Source organism: Aptenodytes forsteri, unplaced genomic scaffold, assembly GCF_000699145.1.
Source record: "Aptenodytes forsteri isolate BGI_AS27 unplaced genomic scaffold, ASM69914v1 Scaffold384, whole genome shotgun sequence".
Taxonomy (NCBI): Eukaryota; Metazoa; Chordata; class Aves; order Sphenisciformes; family Spheniscidae; genus Aptenodytes; species Aptenodytes forsteri.
Window position 1 is genome coordinate 1,620,171 of NW_008794952.1, and position 22,226 is coordinate 1,642,396.

At 38.4% G+C, this 22,226-nt stretch overlaps 1 protein-coding gene across 3 annotated transcripts; it reads right to left on the reverse strand.

Annotated features, from left to right (window-relative positions):
- Nucleotides 1–3,019: 3,019 nt before the first annotated feature.
- Nucleotides 3,020–21,889, reverse strand: CCNC (cyclin C). Of its 3 annotated transcripts, none has more exons than XM_009275421.2 (12): nucleotides 21,810–21,889; nucleotides 21,567–21,673; nucleotides 17,440–17,524; nucleotides 17,127–17,196; nucleotides 15,558–15,609; nucleotides 12,688–12,743; nucleotides 11,366–11,401; nucleotides 9,556–9,647; nucleotides 8,755–8,822; nucleotides 8,392–8,471; nucleotides 6,186–6,304; nucleotides 3,020–3,210 (listed from the first exon to the last, which is right to left on the reverse strand). In XM_009275421.2, exons 4-12 carry the CDS (start codon nucleotides 17,163–17,165, stop codon nucleotides 3,207–3,209), a joined length of 546 nt encoding a protein of 181 aa, XP_009273696.1. In that variant the 5' UTR covers nucleotides 17,166–17,196; nucleotides 17,440–17,524; nucleotides 21,567–21,673; nucleotides 21,810–21,889; the 3' UTR covers nucleotides 3,020–3,206. The 3 variants fall into 3 exon arrangements, with proteins under 3 accessions (XP_009273696.1, XP_009273694.1, XP_009273695.1); XM_009275419.1 differs by lacking the exon at nucleotides 3,020–3,210 and adding an exon at nucleotides 3,778–5,519; XM_009275420.1 differs by lacking the exons at nucleotides 3,020–3,210; nucleotides 17,440–17,524; nucleotides 21,810–21,889 and adding an exon at nucleotides 3,778–5,519 and having other exon boundaries at nucleotides 21,567–21,627.
- Between the last annotated feature and the right edge of the window lie 337 nt (nucleotides 21,890–22,226).

Consider the following 22,226-nt stretch of genomic DNA (forward strand, 5'->3'; position numbering starts at 1 on the left):
GATACAATGTTAACATTGTATCTAAGATAACTTCTTGAAAAAGCTATCTTCTGCATATTTTCAGAGTTCAGCAATATGCTGGTGGCTTTGAGGATTGGGTAAAATATGAACCTCCAGAGAAAAAATGCACGTGACCGCCCCAAAACGCCCAGAGAAAAAATGAAGGTGCCCGCCCCAACCCTTGCCCCATCAGCTTCAGGATCGTTTGTAGGTTTTAGCATTCCAACTGCGTGCATTCCACTTCCAGAATACAGCCCACTCCTGTTTTCTTCTGTAAATGGACATTCACCTCCAAATAGCCATGCATATCAACTGCTCGGTTTAAATTGTATCTAAAGTCTGTGACATGAACAGAGGACGTTAAATTTGTTCAACCTTTACTTTGGGCTGTGTTTTTTGGATCGTTTGTAGGTTTTAGCATTCCAACTGCGTGCATTCCACTTCCAGAATACAGCCCACTCCTGTTTTCTTCTGTAAATGGACATTCACCTCCAAATAGCCATGCATATCAACTGCTCGGTTTAAATTGTATCTAAAGTCTGTGACATGAACAGAGGACGTTAAATTTGTTCAACCTTTACTTTGGGCTGTGTTTTTTGGTGAAAGTATGTGAAGAGAACCTAAGTACTTACTATGTTTACTAAGATTTTTGTATGATGTAGTTTATGACTGCTTAAACTCATGATGATAGGACAAATAAAATTATCCTTTCCCAAATAACTGTGTTGGGTAGTTTGTTTAGAATAGTTAAACTGCAGATATTCTAATGGAATTTGAGTAACTGCCCTAAGCACAGATTTATTATACTTCATGTGTAGCTGGAGTTTTAAAATATTTGCTGTGTTATCAAAGAGCATAAGTAGAGTACAATTTTTTAGGTTTGTACTATATGATTGTAAGGCCAAAACTTCACTACTGGTCAGAAAATACAAAGGGAAACTGACCTGATGCTAGAATACTCGCTGTTCAAAATGCTGTGTGATTCCTTATTTTAAAAGTATATCCATTTTTATACGCACATCTGCTGCCGAGTACAAAATGCTATAGCATTCAGTCAACAACTTCTGTTCCCTCAGCAGCTCAGTATCAAGTGAGAACTTGCCTATATTTGAAGTTACTATTACAGACGTAGTCATTTTAGGCTGGAAAGTTTGAGGTGTCCAAGGAAGTTACTGAACTCCCTTCCTTCTTTCATGTACATTAATTTACGTGTCTTAAACTTTAAAAAACAAACTGACCCATCCCATCCCCACCTATAAATTTGCATAGTCATAATTTTAAGGATTTTTTTGTTTGTTTTTTAATGCTGTTAGCAGTTCAGGGGAACTAGCAAAGGTGAATTGCCTTGGCCTCTAGAAAACTTAAGTCCTAGCACAGAAGTTCAGGGCTCTGCAGGATGTCTGGGAAAAGGAATTACAATTTCTGGTTCTGCTCTAATCAGTATTGCAGGCAATGTGCACTTATCTTACAGCTCTTCCATTCTGACAGCGCAGTCTGCGTGGTGAGAAGAGGACCTCAAAAATATACCCTCTCAAGTTTAGAGAACAGAGAAGAAAAAGTAACTGATCTTACTAGAATTTTATTTCTAATAAGTCCTGCAGTCTCTCTGCAGTCATTTGTTTCTAGAGGAGAACTCCTGTAGTTGGCACAGCCAGCTGTGTTAGCTGTGCTGCCCTGACGGTGCATCTTACAGGGGTTTCTGTTCTCTCATCTTTGCTAATAATTAGAGACCCTGTAGTGTAGCTGTCATAATAGTGAGTAATGAGGGCATTTTTCTTCAAAGTATCATTGCCTTTTTGGCGGTCTTATTGCTATACTTTATTTCCAATCCATAAAAAAAAGCCCCAAACAACTTAAGAGCCAGAATTTAGACTAATTTCCAAAATACTGGTTTAGTTTAACTGATGAATTAATCAGAGTCAGATGAAATTAAAATGCCAGGATGAGTATGGGTGTTACCTTGTTGTGGTCACTTACTCTGCAATTCTCACTATCTTACTCTTGAAAGGTCTTTTCCAGACTGGATCAGGAAGAGTAACAGATGCCAACAGTTCTGTTGGATATAGCCAAATCCTATGATCTATTAATGTTGCCTGTTTAACATGACCTAGACTGTCGGTTTCACAATGCTGTGGGCACACAGTCAAAGGGGCAACCGAAGCCCACTGTTGGCTGCGTTGTGCCAGGCCTCACCAGGACTAACGATGCCTTTTGATCTAGATCATTAAGGTCAGATTGTATAGAAAATTTGAGACACGCTGAAAATATTTAGCTAAATGTGTAATTAATCATGCCTAGCTGTATTGACCAAGCCACCAAACTTTAGCAGACAGATGAACGAAGCCAGGAGATCTAATCAACTAAACTTAGTCACAATTTAGTCGTAAGTGGCCAATGCTTCCTTTTGTAGCTACATTAAAGTTTGTTGGGAACATCTAAAACTACATAGCCACAAAAAATGAACAACAAACAGTTATATTGGGTCACACCAAGATCTGTCTAGCCCGTTATTTTCTGTTTGGCAGCAACTGGTAATAAAACGTCTGAGGAAGAGCATAAAACAGGGTAAGTATTTAGTGATATAATCCCCGGATTATTCTCATTTACAACTCAGAGTGCTTTGATACTTCCTTCAGCCTTTGCGTGTCTTGGTATATTTGGGTATTTGTAAAATTTTCAGCACAAACTCCCAGCAGTCACAGCAGGCTGCATTGGGTCGTTGTGAGAGGAAGTCTCTCCCTTTGTTGCTTCTCAGCTTGCCATGTACTGTTTTCATCAGATGCTCCTGCTTCTTCTGTCAGAAGTGATGAACAGTTGTCACCTTATCAGTCTTCACACCACTCATCATTTTTCTAGACCTCTCCTATCTTTTCTGAGCTGAAGAGTTGTGGATTTTTTTTTAAATAGGAAAGCCACAGTATACCTCTTTTTTATTTTCATTAGTTTTTATTAGTCTTGGTAGGTTTAGCTTTTACTAGTCTTGGTAGTTTTTTGCAAGGTGTTTCTCAAATTATTTGTAGCTTGTCAAAGTTGATGATCCTTTCTGTGTCTTCCTCTGTATCTTCCTTATGTGGATATAACTTGCTTTTCAAACGATGCTTTTTGAGTTAAATAACTTGCCTAATCCCGTTCAGTTTGCTTCCTTTTAGATTTTTCCTTAAGTCTTTTTGGCATAGATGGCCTGTGTTTGCTTTGACATTCCGCTGTCACCTGTAACCATATAATCTGTGAAGACTTTCAGCTACCCCTCGTTTAATGAGACACCTCGTTTTTATGCATTTCTGTCCTTTGAAAGGAAGCACAGTAAAGGTGATTTTTTCTGTCTGGTTGGTAGCAAAGCTGTTGAATTCACATTATGTTCCATTTCCTGTTGTTCCTATTTACATCTTTCTTTTTATAACTGTCAGCACGGAATCCAGTCCCTTTGACTGCATTTTATTGCCTTTCACTGTTTACACTGGAATCAGAGCTGGTCAAACTATCCTCGCCTCCCCAGTAGAGAAATGACCCAAGATACTTCTATTTACCATCAAGAAGTGCCTGATATTTTAGCTCTGAGGTTTAGGTCACACAGGTAATTTAGGTGTGCAGTCAAGTCTGGAAAGGCTCTTGAGCAGCAAGAAAACTTTTAATCACTCCAGCCAGAATTCTTCATTAATAGTGTGAAATCCCTAATTTCAAAACATTAGCTTTCTTAGCAGATTATGTGGTATATGTAAGAAGACTGATGTTTACCTAAAGAACAGTTCCTGTTTAAGAACTCCACGCAGTGGTCAAGTTGCATTGATTTATTTCTACTCCCCAAGTCCACATTACAAATAGCACATTTTAGACTTCAAGAAACAAAGGCAAATAGCCAAATTCCACTTCATCAATCAAGTGTCTAGAAAAGGTATGGATCAAATGGCAACAAAAGTAGCAAAGACCAAAATGTAGATATTTTCTATCTCACCAAAGTGGTTTGGGCTTGTTTACCTGATGTTTTACGAAAATAACCTGAACAGAAATAAATGCTAGTAGCCTAATGGGCTACATACAAACACGCTTCAGTTCTATTTCACCGACTGACCAGCCAGTTACAAAGACAGGTATTTGCAAAAACAGGGTTTTTTTAAGAGGCCAGTTTTTTGAACCAAGACGCATCACAGAGCAAAGGTTTTCAAGAATTTCCCTCCAATATTTCAGAGCAGTGAAATGTGTTGCTTCAGGAAAAAAAAAGGAGAACAATGTTACTGCACTTTATTTTATCATTCAATTTTTATACTTGGGCAAGTCGGCATTATCATTCAAAATGAAGTTGTACAGAACTTAATTGGAAACAAAGTTATCTAAAAATCAAGAAATTCGATTTAGGCCAATTCCTGACTTCTGCCTGAGTAAGGACCACAAGATATGGCCTTCTGTTTGAAGGAATCTCATTTTCTCCAGCACACAGTTAACCAAGGAATCCCATTTCAGTTATTCTAAAGAGTTGCTCCTAACATCACAATTAAAATTAGCCAGTATGAAGCTCACCGAAAGCTCAATCCTCTTAAATAAACTCTCTAATGAACCACACAAATTCACACTAACAGTGAAGGCAGACTAACAGTGTATATCTTTTGTACAAAAAAAATCCACCATAAAAAATAGCAATCATATCCGGATTTGTATCTGTGAAATATTCCAATTGTACTATACAGTACATTTACTTGCAAAAAAAAAAAAATCATAGTATGTTGAGTTTTTTTAATTCCTAACACTTGAAATGTTTAAGAAAACTGCAGAATCACTATACATATTGCACTTCTCTGGTAAGCTGGGCTACTACGCTCCATGGCAAAAACATCCAAGTGCATCTACTGAGTAAAACAGCGTTTTTCTAATCCAAAAAAGGAACTGAATTTCTTTCCTGCAGCTTTCATTAAAACTCTAACAATATTCTTTGCGGGCTCTTCTAGGCTTTGTTTCTGAAGGACTGATGTGTTACTTGTTACAGAATCCATACTTTTTTTAAAAACTCAACAAAACTCAAGGTAATGAATAGATTTAACGTACAGTGCACTATCTTCCTTCAGTCACAAACAAAATGAAGACAACACAAGTCATTAATACAGGTACATGTAGGCTTCAGGTTACTGTCGCTTTAAAAATAGTTCACTTCAATGGCAAGTTACAATTTTCTCAAAGCAAACAAAACCAATAATGAACTATTTGTTTTGAGTGGATAGTGTTAATCTTTTGCAGCTTGGTTTAACGTTTGATTCCTTACACTGAAAAATCTTAGTACATTTGCTCCAGCGTCAGAGAAAACGATGCAGTTTTAAAGAAAAAGCTTTCAAAATGCTTGACACAAACAAGCTATTTATTCTTCAAGTTCTTTGTCAAAGATGTTACTAAAACCTTCTGTCCATTTCATGAACACAGGAAAGATCCCAGGATGTCTTGAGTCAAAGTGGTCCATAAAGAAATTCTTTGGAATGTCTTAAGATTGGCTATAACTAGAGTTCTGGCTACCATTTGGACCCTGTTCTCCTTCACTGTTTGGAAGAAAAAACAAAACAAAACGTGTCTTCAAAAAGAAGCATCATATTACATTTTTGTCTTTTTTTTTTAATTAAAAAATATGGTATTCTGAAAGTAGTAAAAACCTTTTGAAGGAAAATACTTCAACATATACACAAATAGGTTAAGATATTCTGCTCAGTTTCATAAAAAAATGCAAAGGTTATTCTCAGCATGCATAAATAACTCCAGTGTATTTATTTGAATAATGATTTCAGTATATCCCCATGCAGCTGCCTGCTGAATCTACTTCTGAAGTCAACATTTCGAAGTTCACATTACATAAGCATGTGCACAGGAATTTGCACGTGCAGATTCCCAACAGTTGTATTTAATCGCAGTAATTAAATACGACATCAAGCAGGCCCAGTTCCAGTGAATCTGGCCCAGCCACGGAGCCTCACGCCACGGTTCCTTACGTTTGCTGAGCTGTATTGATCACATTCTAATCACATTAACACTCCCCGTAAAACAATGAATGTTCTGCTTCTCACTAGCTCCTGAACAATCACACTGGCTATTTGTAATAGAAAGGTCTGCACTGTAAAAATGTACGCTATACCTCAAATTAAACATTTACTCATTCTTAAGATAGTAGTCCAGTTTTTCCACAGGAAAGGTATATTAGGGAAGTACAGTACCTGTTTGGAGGTGGTTTTGGTTTAGGCATTTTACTAAGAATAGTAGCCATCTCTTTCCTCTCATCGAAGTTCTTCCACTGCTCATACAGCTTCAGAATAACCCTGATTATTTCTAAAATCTGATTAGAAAGAAAATAGATCCTAAGGTCAGACACAATAGTGATTTTATCTTTGTCACAGTCACTTTATGTGTGTAATTAATTAAACATATACAGCTTCAGAATAACCCTGATTATTTCTAAAATCTGATTAGAAAGAAAATAGATCCTAAGGTCAGACACAATAGTGATTTTATCTTTGTCACAGTCAGTTTAAGTGTGTAATTAATTAAACATGCCCCGAACTGAAATTAAGCAGCACAATTTTCATAATATAAACAGAGCTGTCTCACATTTAATCTGGTCTGGCAATCAACCATTTCTATAATTAGTTTTTTGATTTAATTGTGAAAGGAAGCCCAAATAGAATACTTTCCCTCCCATTCAACTGTATACCACTTCTCCCCTGCAAGCTGAATAGCTTTTTATTTATTTATTTGCAACTACTGTCACAGTTTATAACTATGCTACTGGGAAAATATAGACACCTGGCAGCATGATTGCAGCTAGATGACTATGGATTACCAATACAGTAACTGATGATTATCCAAGTTCTATACACATCAGAGCCACAGTGCAAGAAAAAAAAAGCCCAAAACCACAAAACATTGGTCTGAATTATTTCCTTCCAAGAAATAAACAGCCAAGGAGTGTCTAAATATTTATTATATTATTCTCATTATTTTTATTATATTATTATATAAATATAATAAGAATTGTTGAACGTTCATATACTTCGTATACTTCCACTTCTGGAAGTATAAGCATTCTCTAACAGTTTGGGCATTTTCAACTGCACCTCAACTACCTTAATTTCCTATTAAATTTCTAGTGCAATATTCTATATAAAAGGTGGATAATGTTTGGTTCCTAATTTGTTTCATCATTGTCTAAATTAATGAAGTAGACTTCTTTCTTTTTTTTAATACATGGACTTTGATTAAGTGCTAGAACAATATACATCCTTGAAACAAAAGTCATAGTTGGCTAAGAGGTCCGTGGTGTTAATGTAAAAAAAATCAACCTTAGATTGTATCACTGGCATGAGAACCAAGACATGTAAACATTCAAACATGTTCAGTATCAAGCTTACGATAACCTTATCTGTCAAATATAGGTTGGTCCTCCTCTGCTGCCCATTTATTATCACCCTGTTTTTACACGCATGACAGCATAATTCACAGAGCTCTTGATGCAGCATAGCATCCACACTGTGCTTAAAATTGAAGATGAATCCTGGAATACAAATACAATGCCAGGATATCATCAGTGGGATAAAGGGCAATACCGAGGGCACAGAGGGCAATGGGACATCTCATCTGTAACACGCTATTCAATTCTGGACACTCAGTTTCAAAAAAGATAGACTGAAAAATACGTGCAGGGTGAAACAGTGTGATAAGGAGTATGAATACTAGTTTGGCTTGCTTGCTGGGGCTAAACAAAGGTTAAACAAGTCAACCTACAAAGTAAAAGGAACTAGTGAAGATGAAGAAAATTAGTGGTATGAGAACAACTGCACCTTGGAACCTGATAAATTTATGAAGGGGATTATTTGACATGGAATTTGCAATAGCAGGGAACTCAGTCTTGGCATCCCCCTGTTTAACACTGACTGAAGTCACAGTCTTGGTCATCCTGAAAGTGTCAAGAATGTTTTACACTCTGCTACACTACGTACATTTATAGAGAGAAAATGAGAACAGTATGTAGGCACGATGCTGAAAGGCGAATCAGAAAATCACATGCACTAGAATTTAAAAGGCAAACTCGTGCTAGCAATCTTGATTGACGAAAAACACTGGGAATTTTCTTTCTGGCAAAAAATGCAAAGGATATTGGTTTTGTATTTTCATCTGAAAAATGGCAACACCAGCAACACTCTGCCGTTAGCAATGGTTCTGTCATGACTTTCAGAGCAGGGTGATAACCGAATGACCCGACATTGTCTCCCTCCCCGAGAGATCTACCTAATTTCAACAGCGCCTAACATATGATCACTGCATGAAGTTCAAATCAGTGCTGCAGACATGTAAGACAGTAGTTTTATAACCACGACTACCATTTCTGGTCAGTCCGTAACAGGTGGCGGGAGGAAAAAACAGTACCTTTTCCATATCAACAGATAGCTCAGCAAACCATTGCCTTGCATCCTTCTGCTGGACAACACAGGCCACATGTAGGCAAGCTGCAAAGATCGGGTGACATGGCTATTGAACAAAGATCCACTCTTGATACAGTTAGAAACATTCTATTTTTTATAAACACTATACAGTTCAACAGAGAAAAGTCGGGATTGATTATCAGATTTTTCTTCAAGACTTTTTAAGTTGCGAGGCTACACTGTCAGTACTGTATGAAACGCAAACTGAAGCACCTTATGAGGGCACTCTAGGGAATGCTTGTTGATGGGACAGTGCGCAGAATACATCCATTTAAACATGACAAGAGACATTACTTGTGTTACTTACCTAGAGCTATCATGAAAGGAGGGTACAGCAGACAAAGATCAGTTCTATAAGTGTCATTCACTATCCTCCTGTGCAAAAAAGAACTTGTAAGTATTGTCCTATTCACCTTTAGACTATATGACTTCAAAAACTGCTATCAGTTTATAAATATCTTGCCAGTTTCCCAGATGGTAGAAGCAGTGAGGCTGCAGGGCAAAACAGCAAGGGCAGAGATCTCTTTCCTTGTAAAAATCTCTTAAAGCCTTTCATTTTTTTCCTTGTAGTCATAGCAGAAGTTTATTTGGAAACACTATTATAGTGCCATAAATGTCTTTCTGCAGAGAGTGTTGACGTATACCATAAAATAATTATCCCTGTTTCACAAATAAGTAAGGGTAAGCATAAAAGTAGTATTTTTACTGTCTTTCTGTATTTGAGAAACAGTTCAAGAATAAGAGTTCTGCTAACACAGCTAAAAACCCCTATATACTGCTTCTACCTCCTATGACAAGATACAACAGAAAACCAACGTTGACAGAAAATTATTACCTCTACTCATAGTCACCATTCAGTAGTGTAAAAAACTGTGCTAATAGAGCTAGTCTAAAAATAAAAATTAGATCACTGCAAAGTAAGATCATTACAGGGTTAAAGACAGAATAAGCTAAGTCAGGGACATGTACTTGCACAGGTCAGCTAGGGCACCCTTTGTATTCAAATAAGGCTAAGCCTGCTTTTGCTGAACCACCTTTGAAGCATAACTGTTAAACACTGGCTTTCTTGCTGAAAGGAGGCACTATTGTTAATCATTGTCTTCATTACCATGCGAGAGGTAGCAGCATGTCTTCTTGGCCCATATCTTGCACATATTGGAGCAAAGGTCTATAAGGATGATATACTATCAAACAGCAGTCCTAGGAAAAATGTCAACAGGATAAAAGTTAGATTACAATGCAGAATGTGTTGTCAGTTCATATTAAAAGCATTTGGTTTACAAGTCAATTACTGATTTTTTTTTTTAAGTAGCATTCTGACACCTAACCCTGCTGTAATGAGGGCAGTGCTCTCTCTAGAATACCATTACATAGCATGGTTGCCAGTCTGTCAATGTCCTTCCCCTAAGAGACAGAGAAAGCCACATCTGCAGCACACTGAAACCTCATTTGCTTACAAACCCGTAATTCCCACTTGGAAATACAAAGCACTGCCAGAAAACAGTCTGTCACTAAATACCATACATGGAAAGCATGCCAAAATAATTGACACTGGTTTGGAAAGAAAGAAAGAAAAAAATCCACTGCTCTCAAATCCCCTCTTTTCAGGCCCGGGTTGGTGTAAACAAGAAGGAATAACCCCCTCGCTGAAAGCAGCCAACTGTATGGATACTATAGGGAAAAGCCACATTAAGTTACATGCGCTGAATACTGAAGTAAGACACAGTTATTATACATACTATATATTACATAGCATACTGGAAAAATAAGTTAAACCCCAAAACGTAACTTCTTGCAGATGCAGTTACTTGTGATAAAACTCCTGTATACAAAACTCAAGACTTACTGCCGTGTATAGCAGAGGTATCTAAATCTAAACAGGATATCTAAAAAGGGGTTAGGCACAAACAAAAGCTTTGATCCGACCTCCTCTGTGACCTCTTCCCAAAACATATCCTTTCTCAGTTGCTGCCTAACTCACTAGGCTCCTCCCTGGTTTCTCTCTCCTTTTCTCTGCACTTGGGCAGAACTACCCTAGCACAGTGAGCTCGGTGCCTAACCCACCCAAGTCCAACCAATATGCAGAAATCGGGCACCACTTTACCTAAGCCCCCTAAGAAGTCTGCGCTGCATCCTTTCAGCTGCCCTAGGAAACACGGCAATGGGGTAGCAACCCTTAGAAAAAGCAGGTACAGCTCCTTTCTTTGAATGTGCCTGGAAGAAAATCTCATGTTGTGCTCCTTTCATCCAACAGCCTAATAGTTACAGCACCATCTCAGAAAATGGGCGGCCCTGAGTTCAGTTTCTTCCTCACAGGATTCAAACCCACATCTCGCTTCCTAGAAGATTACTCTAATTATCAGGTTATAGACTAGCCTGAGTGGGATACTACCCACGCCTTCAGCTGAAGCTGGACCATTGTATAGGTCCAGATTCTTCCAGGCAAAAAGAAGAGGGCATAGCAAGAATACAACTCTTTATGCTCTTGACTGGCCATTCATCTGGGGAAATAAGGACACTGACATCCTAGTCTCTGCATCAGGACTTATACAGAGTTCTCTCTCTTTTAAAAACAGAAGCAGTTCTGGGAACAGAACTTACGCTTTACTCTTCCCAACAGTGCTCTAACCACTAGGATGCAGAGCCATATGCACTCCTCCTGTCCCCACTGCTCCCACAATCTGCCCTCTTTCTGTTGAGAAGTCCAGCTTCAACACGAGGAAGAGACAATGCCCTCACTCAGCCTAGATGACAGCACAGTAATTACAGCATTCTGCTGAAAATGTAAATGTTAGACCTGCATGGACATCATTCTAAAATTGGAGTGTAGCACAAAATTCAAAATATTCTTCATCAGTAAAAAGTAAACTGAGGCAACATTAAAAAAAAAAAAGCAAACCGCCAAAAAAACCACCTACCATCAATTCTAAGAGATAGAATTCACATTCTAGTATCTGCAAAGAAGTAAAATCACAGTTAAACAGCAGCACGTTTCAGACAGCAGAAAGAATTAACTGGCATCCAGTTTAACATCATGAATGCACAGGAATTCTCAACACGTATTTCCAACGGTCCTAAATGCATTTCATCTGAAACTACAAAACGAAACAAAAATCAAACTATTATTAGCCATTGCCTTACCACCATTATAACTTAACTCCAGACATAATAACAATGCATTTAAGCGTTTTGGATCAAGTTTACTATGAAAGACTACTTCATTGGCAGGACTTGTCTGATTTGTTTCAACACCAGCAGCAAATAGTTCCCAGGGTATAAACACTTAACAGCAATAGAGAAGTCCTTTTGTAGAATTGAAGCCTCTTCATCAGGCCACTAACATGCCAAATGGCCTTTTAAAGTATTTTCAGATTTAATTTCATATGAAATGTTCTGTCCAATTGTAGCAATTAAATCAGCTCTCATTTTCCATAGAGATAGTGACGTATTAGTGATATCAAGGAAAAGACTGGACTGCTTTGGCTATATGAAAGCAGTACTCCAAAATATATTTCCATTTGCCTTTATCTGTAAAACAGCAGTGCAGTTTTATTGCAAGGTCTTAGATATTTTATATTCTGATATATCATTTGGCTTTCTAGATTGGGTGAAAAGCAAACCAACAAAAAGGTAGTATTTGTCACAATCAATCTAAAAATAATTAGATGTGTTTAACTTCCAAAATACTACAGCACATGTCAAAAATGGTTTCAAGAAAAACTACAAAATTTCTCAGCATTGTGACTGAGAATGCCTTGAAAACCACTGGTAAACCTAAATTTTAAATAATAAATAAAAATTATTTTCCAAAAGCCATTACATTTTACAGAAAGCAGTTTTATTTTTGCCTGTAAGCCAACTGCTCCTGTGTGCAAGCTTGGAAGCATCCCAGGTGCAAGGGCTATTTACCTTCCCTGAAGCAATGTATTTGTAAACAAGAACATTCAAAAAAAGCTAAAGTTCTTTAATAATCATACTATACAAAAATTACTATTTCAGTCACCCAGTCATGTCACTTCTCTTTATAGCATTCCTGTCAACAATTTAAGGAAAGAAGGTTATGTAAGATTTACTTTTAAAAGTAACTTCCCCAATAATCTATCCAAAACTAATTATGAGCGCCCTGACATATGAGTATGAAAATATTTCTTTCTTAGAATTTAAGAGACACAATTTCCTGCTAACAAGTATTTGTCTTTTGATTTATTTGATCAAGTTGTATTTCGAACAGCATACTTACATGGTTCATCCTATAAGGAAACTCCTTCGGAAAGGCATACGAAAACCTAGTTTTCACTACAGTAAAGAGAAATCAGCGTGTTAAAAATTATGTAATTAATACTTTTACTTCTTTCCCTTTCTATTAATTCAGCTGTATATAGCCCTTCAAATCCATTTGGCAGCACAACTGCGTGTAGCACAACTGCTTGCAGCACAAAAGGTTTGTATTTGAAAGAGAAAAGTTAACTGATAAGATTTAAGATCCTGAAAGGGAAAGAGAAATACACCTGCAACCCAGATTTTCACAGGTACTCAGCCAGAGCTTGTTTGCTGCTTTGGGGACTGTTAAATCTTCTGGTTAACTAACAACTAGCTTATGAGCACCTAACTTCCCACAAGTTATCATTCACAGAGCTATCTACCTACTGATGTCACTCCGAATCTGGTGATCTCTTCAGGATCTCAGTTCCAACACTAAATCCAAATGGAATTCTCACGTAGGATTTTTTACATAGGCTCGATCCTTCAACACGCAAGGTTTTAAACCATGTAATGAAGTCTTAGAAAAGCAAGACCAAGGGCAGGGTGATGGAGCTCAGCCAAGAGATCTTGTATGTCCACAATGTAAAGATTTTGGATATGCAGAAAACAGGCTCAAATTCAAAGCAACAAATCAATTCGCCACACTGCAGGTCAATGTCCTAGGCACTGGATTATCAGACATTTCAAGGATGTTTCTCTCCTTGAAAGAGACACCTAAGCATCTGCTTAGGCATATATGACATGACTCAGGACACTTGCCTCCAAGACAATGTTCAAATATATCCTCAGTTTTCTAGCTTATGATGATCCCTGATTTAGATACCTGATCACCCTCATGCATTTTACAAGGAGAACAGGTACAAACAGTGCAGTTAAGAATTATGTTAAGTGGCAAAAACAGTGATCTCATATTAGAATGCTGAGGAAAAAAAAACCCACACTTAAGTACACTTGAGGATGTGGATTTGAGATTTGTACAAGTGAAACATTTAAAAATCTATTTTAAGTCCCTGTCCTTCAAGGAAAACAGGTAACATTTAATATCTTGGAATTGGACAATATTCCTTATATTAATGACAGACAGTATATTGTGAATTAATACTACTTCCAGAAAATCAGTATGCCATTCACTTTGATGAAGAGATAGTGTCAGTCCTCTGGACTAAACACTTCAACATTTAGACCTATGGTGGACTTTGCTAGAAAATTTGCTGTAAGAGTAAGACTAGGCTACTGGTTGGAAATTTTAATTATTTCAAGAAAGAGAAGAATGAATAAAACAGGTTTCTCAAGAAGCATGCAAACTGAAGAGATACACAGTAAAAAAAAACAACCACTTTGAGGGGGAAGATAGGGAAACAAAACATTTTTCCCACAAAGCAAGCTTCAGACACAGCCATATGGAACTGTCCTTTTAGCGAGCTGTGAAAACAGAGCGAAACAAAGTGAAAAGCTTTTGAAGAGGTTGCGAGAAACCAGTCTGAGATTATCTTCCTTACAAATGAAGCATGTCTTACTAACTTCATGTTTCTACCTAACTAAAAGCAAACAAACCTTTTCAACCAACCACTGTTACACTAGTCACCCCTTTTGTGAGCTCTCTTTTACTTGTCCCGCCTCATCTTTTTTCACCGTTTGTATGAAGATCTCCAAAAAAATTGCTGTGTGCTACTGAAGCAACTCTGGTAAAGGAAGACCAGGTAGAATAAAAGACATAAACGCTAGGAGAAAGCCTGTTGCTTTTTGTCCCCACTTCCATGAAATGCAGAGTACTTATCAGGGCAGGCAGGGCTTCTAGGTCTGAAGGAAGAACTGTGGGGGAAATCTTTTGTGGGATTCTGAGACTTGGGATTTTCAGAAACAGCACAGCTCAGGACTAGAAGACTAAATAAAATCAGCTACCGCATATTTACCAAAATCCATCTAACCTTCTCACTGATGCATCAAAACTGCCACATAGATCTGTGCTTTGAGATGCTACTGCTGTAAAAATAGCAACTCTTACTGCTAAAGCCAGTACTGGTCTTGGTCATGCTGGCACTGAAGATGCGTTTCAGCTCCTGGTGGTGGAACTGTCATACGGCCAGCCCCATGGACTGATATACTTACTGCATGTGGAGGTACAGATGCAGCCAGTCACCTGTCCCCTCAACAGCTAAGAGGGATTTTGAAAGCAACGACCTACATTTTGAAGAGCACAGCCAGGAATTGCCTACTGAGAGCAGCTGGACCTTCTGGGTCAAATTATAGCATTCAGTTAAGGAAGCCATCACTAAGACCTTGAACGATGAGATGCAAGTTACAGGAACTGGGAAATATAAGGCAAGTGGGCAAGATAGAGAATTAAGTAACTACAGTATGATTTTATTGCATTCATTCGTGAACAATATATAGGTTATAAAATGTATTTTTAGAAATAAATATCATGTGCAAAGACTAATTTTATGATGGGGAAAAAAAGGATACCTTTTATAAAACAGACAAATAAAGCCCTAAGTTTCCAGTTCTATCTTTGAGTAGTTCAGAAGTCAATTTACTACTCGAGACTGTTTATAAACCTCAATAGTTTAATTTTATTACTTTGTTTTTATTTATGCTTGGCATAAGTTCCAACCAGAATCAACCAAAACTAATACAGAAAGGACCCTTCTGTTTCCGTATTTAGAAATGGAAGTTACTTATTCTAAATGCCTTTAACTGGCTCCTAGCAGTCAACACGCAAGCCCCCCCATGACTTGATAAAAGGTACCTTTTAAAAATAAGTAAACAAAAAAACTCACAAAGAAAATGTCTGATCTCCCTATAGAGATACCTAACTACAGTATAATGAAAATCACCAATACTTACATACAGAAGTAGCAGCAGAAATCAACCTTGTATTTGAAACAACACCAAATTCCTAAAGAAAAAGAATGGTAAATGAGGTGAACCACCTGAAATACCATATACTCACACTGTTATCAAATTAAAATAATGGCTTCTTGCTAAACTGGGCTTCTTTACGCAGTATTTCTTTTTTTCCCCCCACCCCTTTTTCTTTCTTTTTTTTTTTTTTTCTTACTTAAGGTGAACAGAGTAAACTCTTAGGTAAAGAGGTTTTTTTCACTGATTAGTTAATGTGTTGTTTAAGTTGTGAAGAATATTAAACATTTTTGAAAGGTACTAAAGCCACAAAAGCTCAGTTGGCTAACACTTTACATATAAAATAAACACGAGGGCTTCAAGAAGGTATGTTGTTTTTCCTTAACCCACTTGGAGAGAAAACTGCCTTTAGAAACCTGTCATTAACTACCTTTTTTTATTACATTTCCATGAAGCCTTAGCTCTGCTGAGACAGTCAGCAAGCTGAAAATCTTCTGTATACAGTGTTCTTTTAGAGAAGTGAATAGCTGAATCATTACTGCTATAGCTGCCCTCTGAAGTTGCAAAAGCTTTAGCATACGGACGGCTGCAAAGACTTCTAGTATTTGTTCTAAAATATAAGGTACCTCTGTATATATACACTCTGTGTCTGTACTTTCTTAAAGGCTTAATTAACAGGCTGATAAAAAAATACTCTCTCCAGTACTCTTTCTCCTTTCCTTCATCTCTTCCAAACACTGGAAAGTATCACAGTATTTGTACAGACAACAGTATCACATGTAGACACTGGTTTAGTAGGACTGCTTCTACCATCCACTAGGTATTTGAGTTCCTCCTGTAAAATTCATTAGTGCTGACATATCACAAATTGGCCAATTTGATTTTTTTCCATTACGCAGACACTTCTCAAACAGCTGAAAAACTTCTTGCATTACAGAGGACTAAGAGCAGTGCCCAGCTGATGCTAGCTCTTGGCCACATTCAAAGTGGACTCCTAATGGTGGAGGCATGGAGCCTCCTCACCACTACCCTTAATGGGTCAGTTCCTTACAATAATTTCTCAAAGACAGCATATGAGCTACAACATACTTTTAATGCAAGTAATGAAAGTGTGGTAAAACCTGAGGATCCCTCACGATATGAAAGGGAAGAGGGTAATCAGGAAAAAATTTCAAATTATGTTTTAAAGTCTGAGTAAACATAAATACGGAAAAACACACCAGAAAGGAGACATTGTACAACTTAAGATATAGTGTATGTAGATATGTAAACACTGTATCACAGTGAAACAGCCATTTAAAATACTCTTTCCAATGTTCAGAGGCCCTTCAGGGTTAGTAATTCAGACAAAATTGTGAAAGATCAAATACTAAATAACATGTTTGAAGGCCTTCTCCGTCTCCTTTTCTTAAATTGCTACAGAAATCCATACAAAAAGGGAAGGTTTCAACCCCCAAAGCATGAAGAACGAGAAAATATTTAAAAGTCCTAAACCTTTTCTCTCTCTCTCATACATCACATAATTTTACATTAAAAAATTGTAATACTTCATACCTCTACTTTGGATGCCAAAAACACACACGTAGGAGCCATTAATACTGGATCTATACTTTTTAGGGAATATCTGAAATGTTATAACAAAATTATAATATGTTGTTTCATACACGTAGAACGATTAATCTATTAAGAGCACCACACTTCCTTTTGAAAAAGCAAAGCTTAAGTTAACTTTATTAGCATAAAAGCTTTACACCATCCAGAAAACAAAAGTGGCACTGTTTTTAATACAGAACTGCATTTTAAAAGGGCTACCAAAATGTGCCTAGCAAATGTTTTATTCTTGTACCATCATAGTAAACAGTCCTACCTGGCATAGAATCTCTTGAAGTAGACTGTAGCAGTGGCAATAACTTGTTGTCTTAATTTAAGATGTTCACCTAAAGCCTGGATAACTTAAAAAAAAATGAACAAAAGCTTGAGTTGAGTTTTTAAGACAATTTGACACCAAATAGCAAAGGATCTCAAAACATGACTAGTGCTGGGGATTCTAAGGAGCAGCAGCACAGTCTTCTCCCTCAGTTCAAATACGTTGTTCTGGTGAGACAACGTGTTGCTGTAAACCTACAGACCCGCAGGTGAAGAAGAAGCACTGCATCCTGAAGCTTGTGGATACCTTCAAAAAGGGAAAGGTAACTTGACTTCATTGTGTACAAAGTGAGTATGACCTTTAAGAAGATGACAACACAAATCTCAGAAGGGTAAAGCTTGGGTATTCCACAACTTAAAAATGAACAAAAGCTTGAGTTGAGTTTTTAAGACAATTTGACACCAAATAGCAAAGGATCTCAAAACATGACTAGTGCTGGGGATTCTAAGGAGCAGCAGCACAGTCTTCTCCCTCAGTTCAAATACGTTGTTCTGGTGAGACAACGTGTTGCTGTAAACCTACAGACCCGCAGGTGAAGAAGAAGCACTGCATCCTGAAGCTTGTGGATACCTTCAAAAAGGGAAAGGTAACTTGACTTCATTGTGTACAAAGTGAGTATGACCTTTAAGAAGATGACAACACAAATCTCAGAAGGGTAAAGCTTGGGTATTCCACTTTAGAGCAAAACAAGTTCAAACACTTAAAATATAAGTCTATGGCTTTTCAGTGCCACGCAAAATGGATGGGGTTTTTTCAAACAACTAAAGCTGCCAACACAAACATGGTTATTAAATTTGGCAGAGGCAGCAGGTGTTAAAAAAATGACATATTTAGTCTAGGGAGAGGGGGTGGGAGACCAGAGGATGCAGTCAGCTGCTCCATCACGGTGGTCCTCTGCCAGTTGGCCAAGAAACAACCCTGGTGTCATCTGTGCAGGTAGCTCTTGTTTGGCCTCCCAGCCAAAGGAAAGGTGCCAAGCAAATTAGATGCATCAAGCTGGGATTAAGAGCAGGGGTTGGATATAGAGAATGGCACAGTGAAACATAAGGTTGTTACTTGTTATTTTTCCCATACTTCTTTGCAGACGTTATTCTGAGCAAGGCTCGGCTGTGTTAAGACTCCCTCTTCTTTTTTTCCTCCCTCACCCGAAATGTCCAAAACAATAATTTAAAATACACTTAAGTACATATTTAAAATATGTACAGCAAGATCAAGACAGCGACCACTGATGCGAAAAGCAAACAATTCTGTTATCAGTCATCGCTAAATTCTTAGTCTCTACTTAAGCACACAAGTCCAGATTTTTTCCCCCTTGCTCTTATCCCGTATCCTTTGGGAATAGTCAGGGTACACCCTACTCTCACTTTTAATGAGCATCACAGCATTTTAAAACACGCAAATATCAAGGACATTGTTGGCTAGAAAAGGGCTGAACATAGGAGAAAAGGAGAAAACCACCCTGAACAGCCCTGATAATTGGCAACTTTTTTTTTTTCCCACAGGAAAAAGTAACTAGTTTGTCACCCACTATGATTACCCGAAGCAACATTAAGTCCCTGTCCATGTCATATCACTCTTTTCCTACAGAGAAGAATGCCAAATTGAGACTAGCTTGCCAGTGACAGTAGGACAAACAATACTGCCAGAAAGGAGGGTAAGCCCGGTATGCAATGTCTGTACAAATATTAAAATATTTATCAGCGTATCTTGGGCGGTTTGAAAGGATTTTTCCCTTTGATTTGACCACGGGGCTACAAAGCTGTCCTACTACTAGGGCATCAGAAAAATTCAAATATTAAGCTAAACAGAATTCTACAAATATGCTTCTCACTCCCATGGGATTTTCAGGAACGGTTAGGCCATCTGCTGTCAGAGAAAAATCAAGTGTGGTTTAGGGAAAAAAATGGACAAGAGCCTAGAGAGACTTAATGAAATGGAAGCTTGTATATGCTGGGAAAGAGTCCAATACTTGTAATAAATTTTTTTAAATATTTTAAAAGAAAATATTGGATTATTTATTGCCTTATGTTTACAAAATAAGTGGTTTCAATGTTTTTTTTTAAATAAAGATTTGTTCTAAATCTGAGTATCTTGAGTAGCCTGTAGCACCAACATTACAGCTTCTGCCCTAAACCAGAAAGGGAAATCAATGAACGCGCTTTTCCACCAAAAACTCTGTTAAGACTTGGTGATCCAAAGAGAGAAATCAACACCAATTTCCTTTCTCGAACTATTTTAGAAGATGATAGTTCTCCTTCTCTACAGTATTAACATTCTGAGCAGTTGCGCATGGCCATACAATCAGTTGGTGACCTATTGCACTTGTTTTCCAATGAGGAGGCAACAGGAAGCTGCCTCTCTCCGGGCAATTTTTTGCTTGCCTTAGGGAACGACCATCTCCTGGGCAGACACATGCTGAATATGACAAGCCGCAGCCGAGACTCATATCCCTACCCAGGTAATGCAGGAGGCGGGAGAGAAGAGAGGGAGCCTCTATAAACCCAAAGCAGGGTTCCTGTTCAGAGGCAGGTGATGATACAACACATATCAAGGGCTTGAACACGGCAAGCTCTGCCCGAGCTCCCACCAGTACAGAGCGGCCCCCGACTGTCCTCCCCATGAAGGCTACAGCAGGGATGAAAGCCCAGCACCACTCTCCCCTCCAGGGTAAGCTGTGTTTGTACGTGCACAAGGGAGATGCAGGCAGAGCTGTTCTCCAGCTGCCGCAGGTCACACACCGTACCTTCAGGGGAGGCAGGGAACGCCAAGGAAAAGGAGCCTGAGAATCACAAACGGAAACCACCTTGTCTACTTTGTAAATCTTTGTTTACTCAAGAAAAATACTGAAGTGAAACATTTTAAAAAGCAAATTCAAACTGATACTAGTGAAAATTAGCATAGAAATACAGTCTTAGAAATATCAATACCCCGTTTTCTCCTTTTGCATTATGAAGCTATGACACTTTGCTTTAACCTCAAGGAACTGCAGGAATTGATCGAAGAGGTAAATCATTGCTAGCTTGATTTCCTGGTGCCGTATAAGCGATAACACAGATGTATCCACAGCAATCGGATTTGCAGCATACACAATTATTATAAAAACAGCTAAGCTAAGAGAGAAGCTGAGATAACTGTCTTTCACAGAAACCATTCCAGCACTGACTTAAGATCTTCCCAGTGGCCTTGGGAAAGTCACTTAACTTCTCTGTCTCAAGTCTGGCCAGATAGCTGAAGAAAGAAGCTTTCTGTACTTCAAAGGACTGCTGTGAAAAATACTTAAAAAGCTGTCTGCAAACAAATTACTACTTAGCAATATCCTTTGCTTAGGGAGATTTTTTTTTGAATGCTGAACAATTGCACAGAAGAGAGTTTAAGTGCCTGCGTAATCTGATATGCTCCAGTGCGGCCATTCATACGGTTAAATGCTTTGCAGGATCAAGTAAGTCTTAGATAACTTCACAGACAGGCCCCAAACTCTTTGGGAGAACAGGCTGCATGCCAACAGCTCTCGGAAACTGGTAGACAATTTGAGAGCCACCGGGTGCTGGGGAATCAGTCACAAGGCAAGACACAGGCTGTGGTGCAGGTTTCAAAGAACGTGACTGAACACAAATTACAAGTTTCCAAGCTTTGCTGTTTAACAGGACTGCACAGATCAGCTAAAATACTTACCACAGTCTAAGAGCCCACCAAAAGCCCAGTTTGAGTATTAGTGCTTGACATTGAGCCTTTAATATGCTAGCTTAGCAGTTTCTGCTTGCTTCTCTTCCTTTTATGTTTTTGGTAAGGACCTCTTGAAAATAAGAAAATGTACTATGTTTTGTCCCATCACAGGTTAAAACATGACATATGCAGCTAATTTGCCTGTAAGTTCTCCTAAAATTGCGTTAATACAACTAACAAATGACAATGTTATTGATATTCCAGTTCTTTGTTAAAATAGGTTGTGAAAGTATACGTAATACCACAATGAAAACATTACATTCTCTAAGCAAGTCAAGCTTGCATTTAGACATGGCAGATACCGTACAGATTTTACGGCAGAAATAAAAATAAAACAGCTTTACCATTAGTAAAAAATATCTGTAGTTTCCAATATTCTTCTTCAGTCAGAAATTTCAAGTCTTTCTGGCGTTCCTTCAACAGATCTTGTTTATCCAAAATCCATTGTAAACTAAAGGAAGGGAAAATTATTTCAGCAACTCTTTGCCAACATTGTACCGAGTGACTCCTGTACAGACTACAGATTGCAGGTCGGGGCTAGCGACCTTTCACCAAGCCACATACAATCTTCTCAAGCGAACGTTCACCAGGGTTTTCAAAGTTAGACATCTGAAAAAAGACCAACCAGCAGGGACTAAGACTAGCCTTTACCTACAGTAAACTAAACTGGCTGTATAGCTCTTACGCCCTGTCAGTTACTAGCAAGGTTTATGTTATATTTAGTACATCGCAGGCACCCATTTAAACCTCGACGCGCTCAGCACGGGCTATTTTAACGCAGCTCAGCCTTGGCTGCCCTACCGCTGGGGATAAATATATCACACCCCAGGGACTTGCAGCCGCCCGCACTCCATCGCTTGAGACCAAGGCAGCGCGGGCACGGACGACGGGACGCGACTCCTCTCCCGGAGAGCCCAACCGCTTCGAAAGTCACGGCGGAGCGAGGCCGGCCGGCTGGCTGGCACGGCGGCGGCGGGAGCCGGCTGCTCTCGCACTCCAGCCCG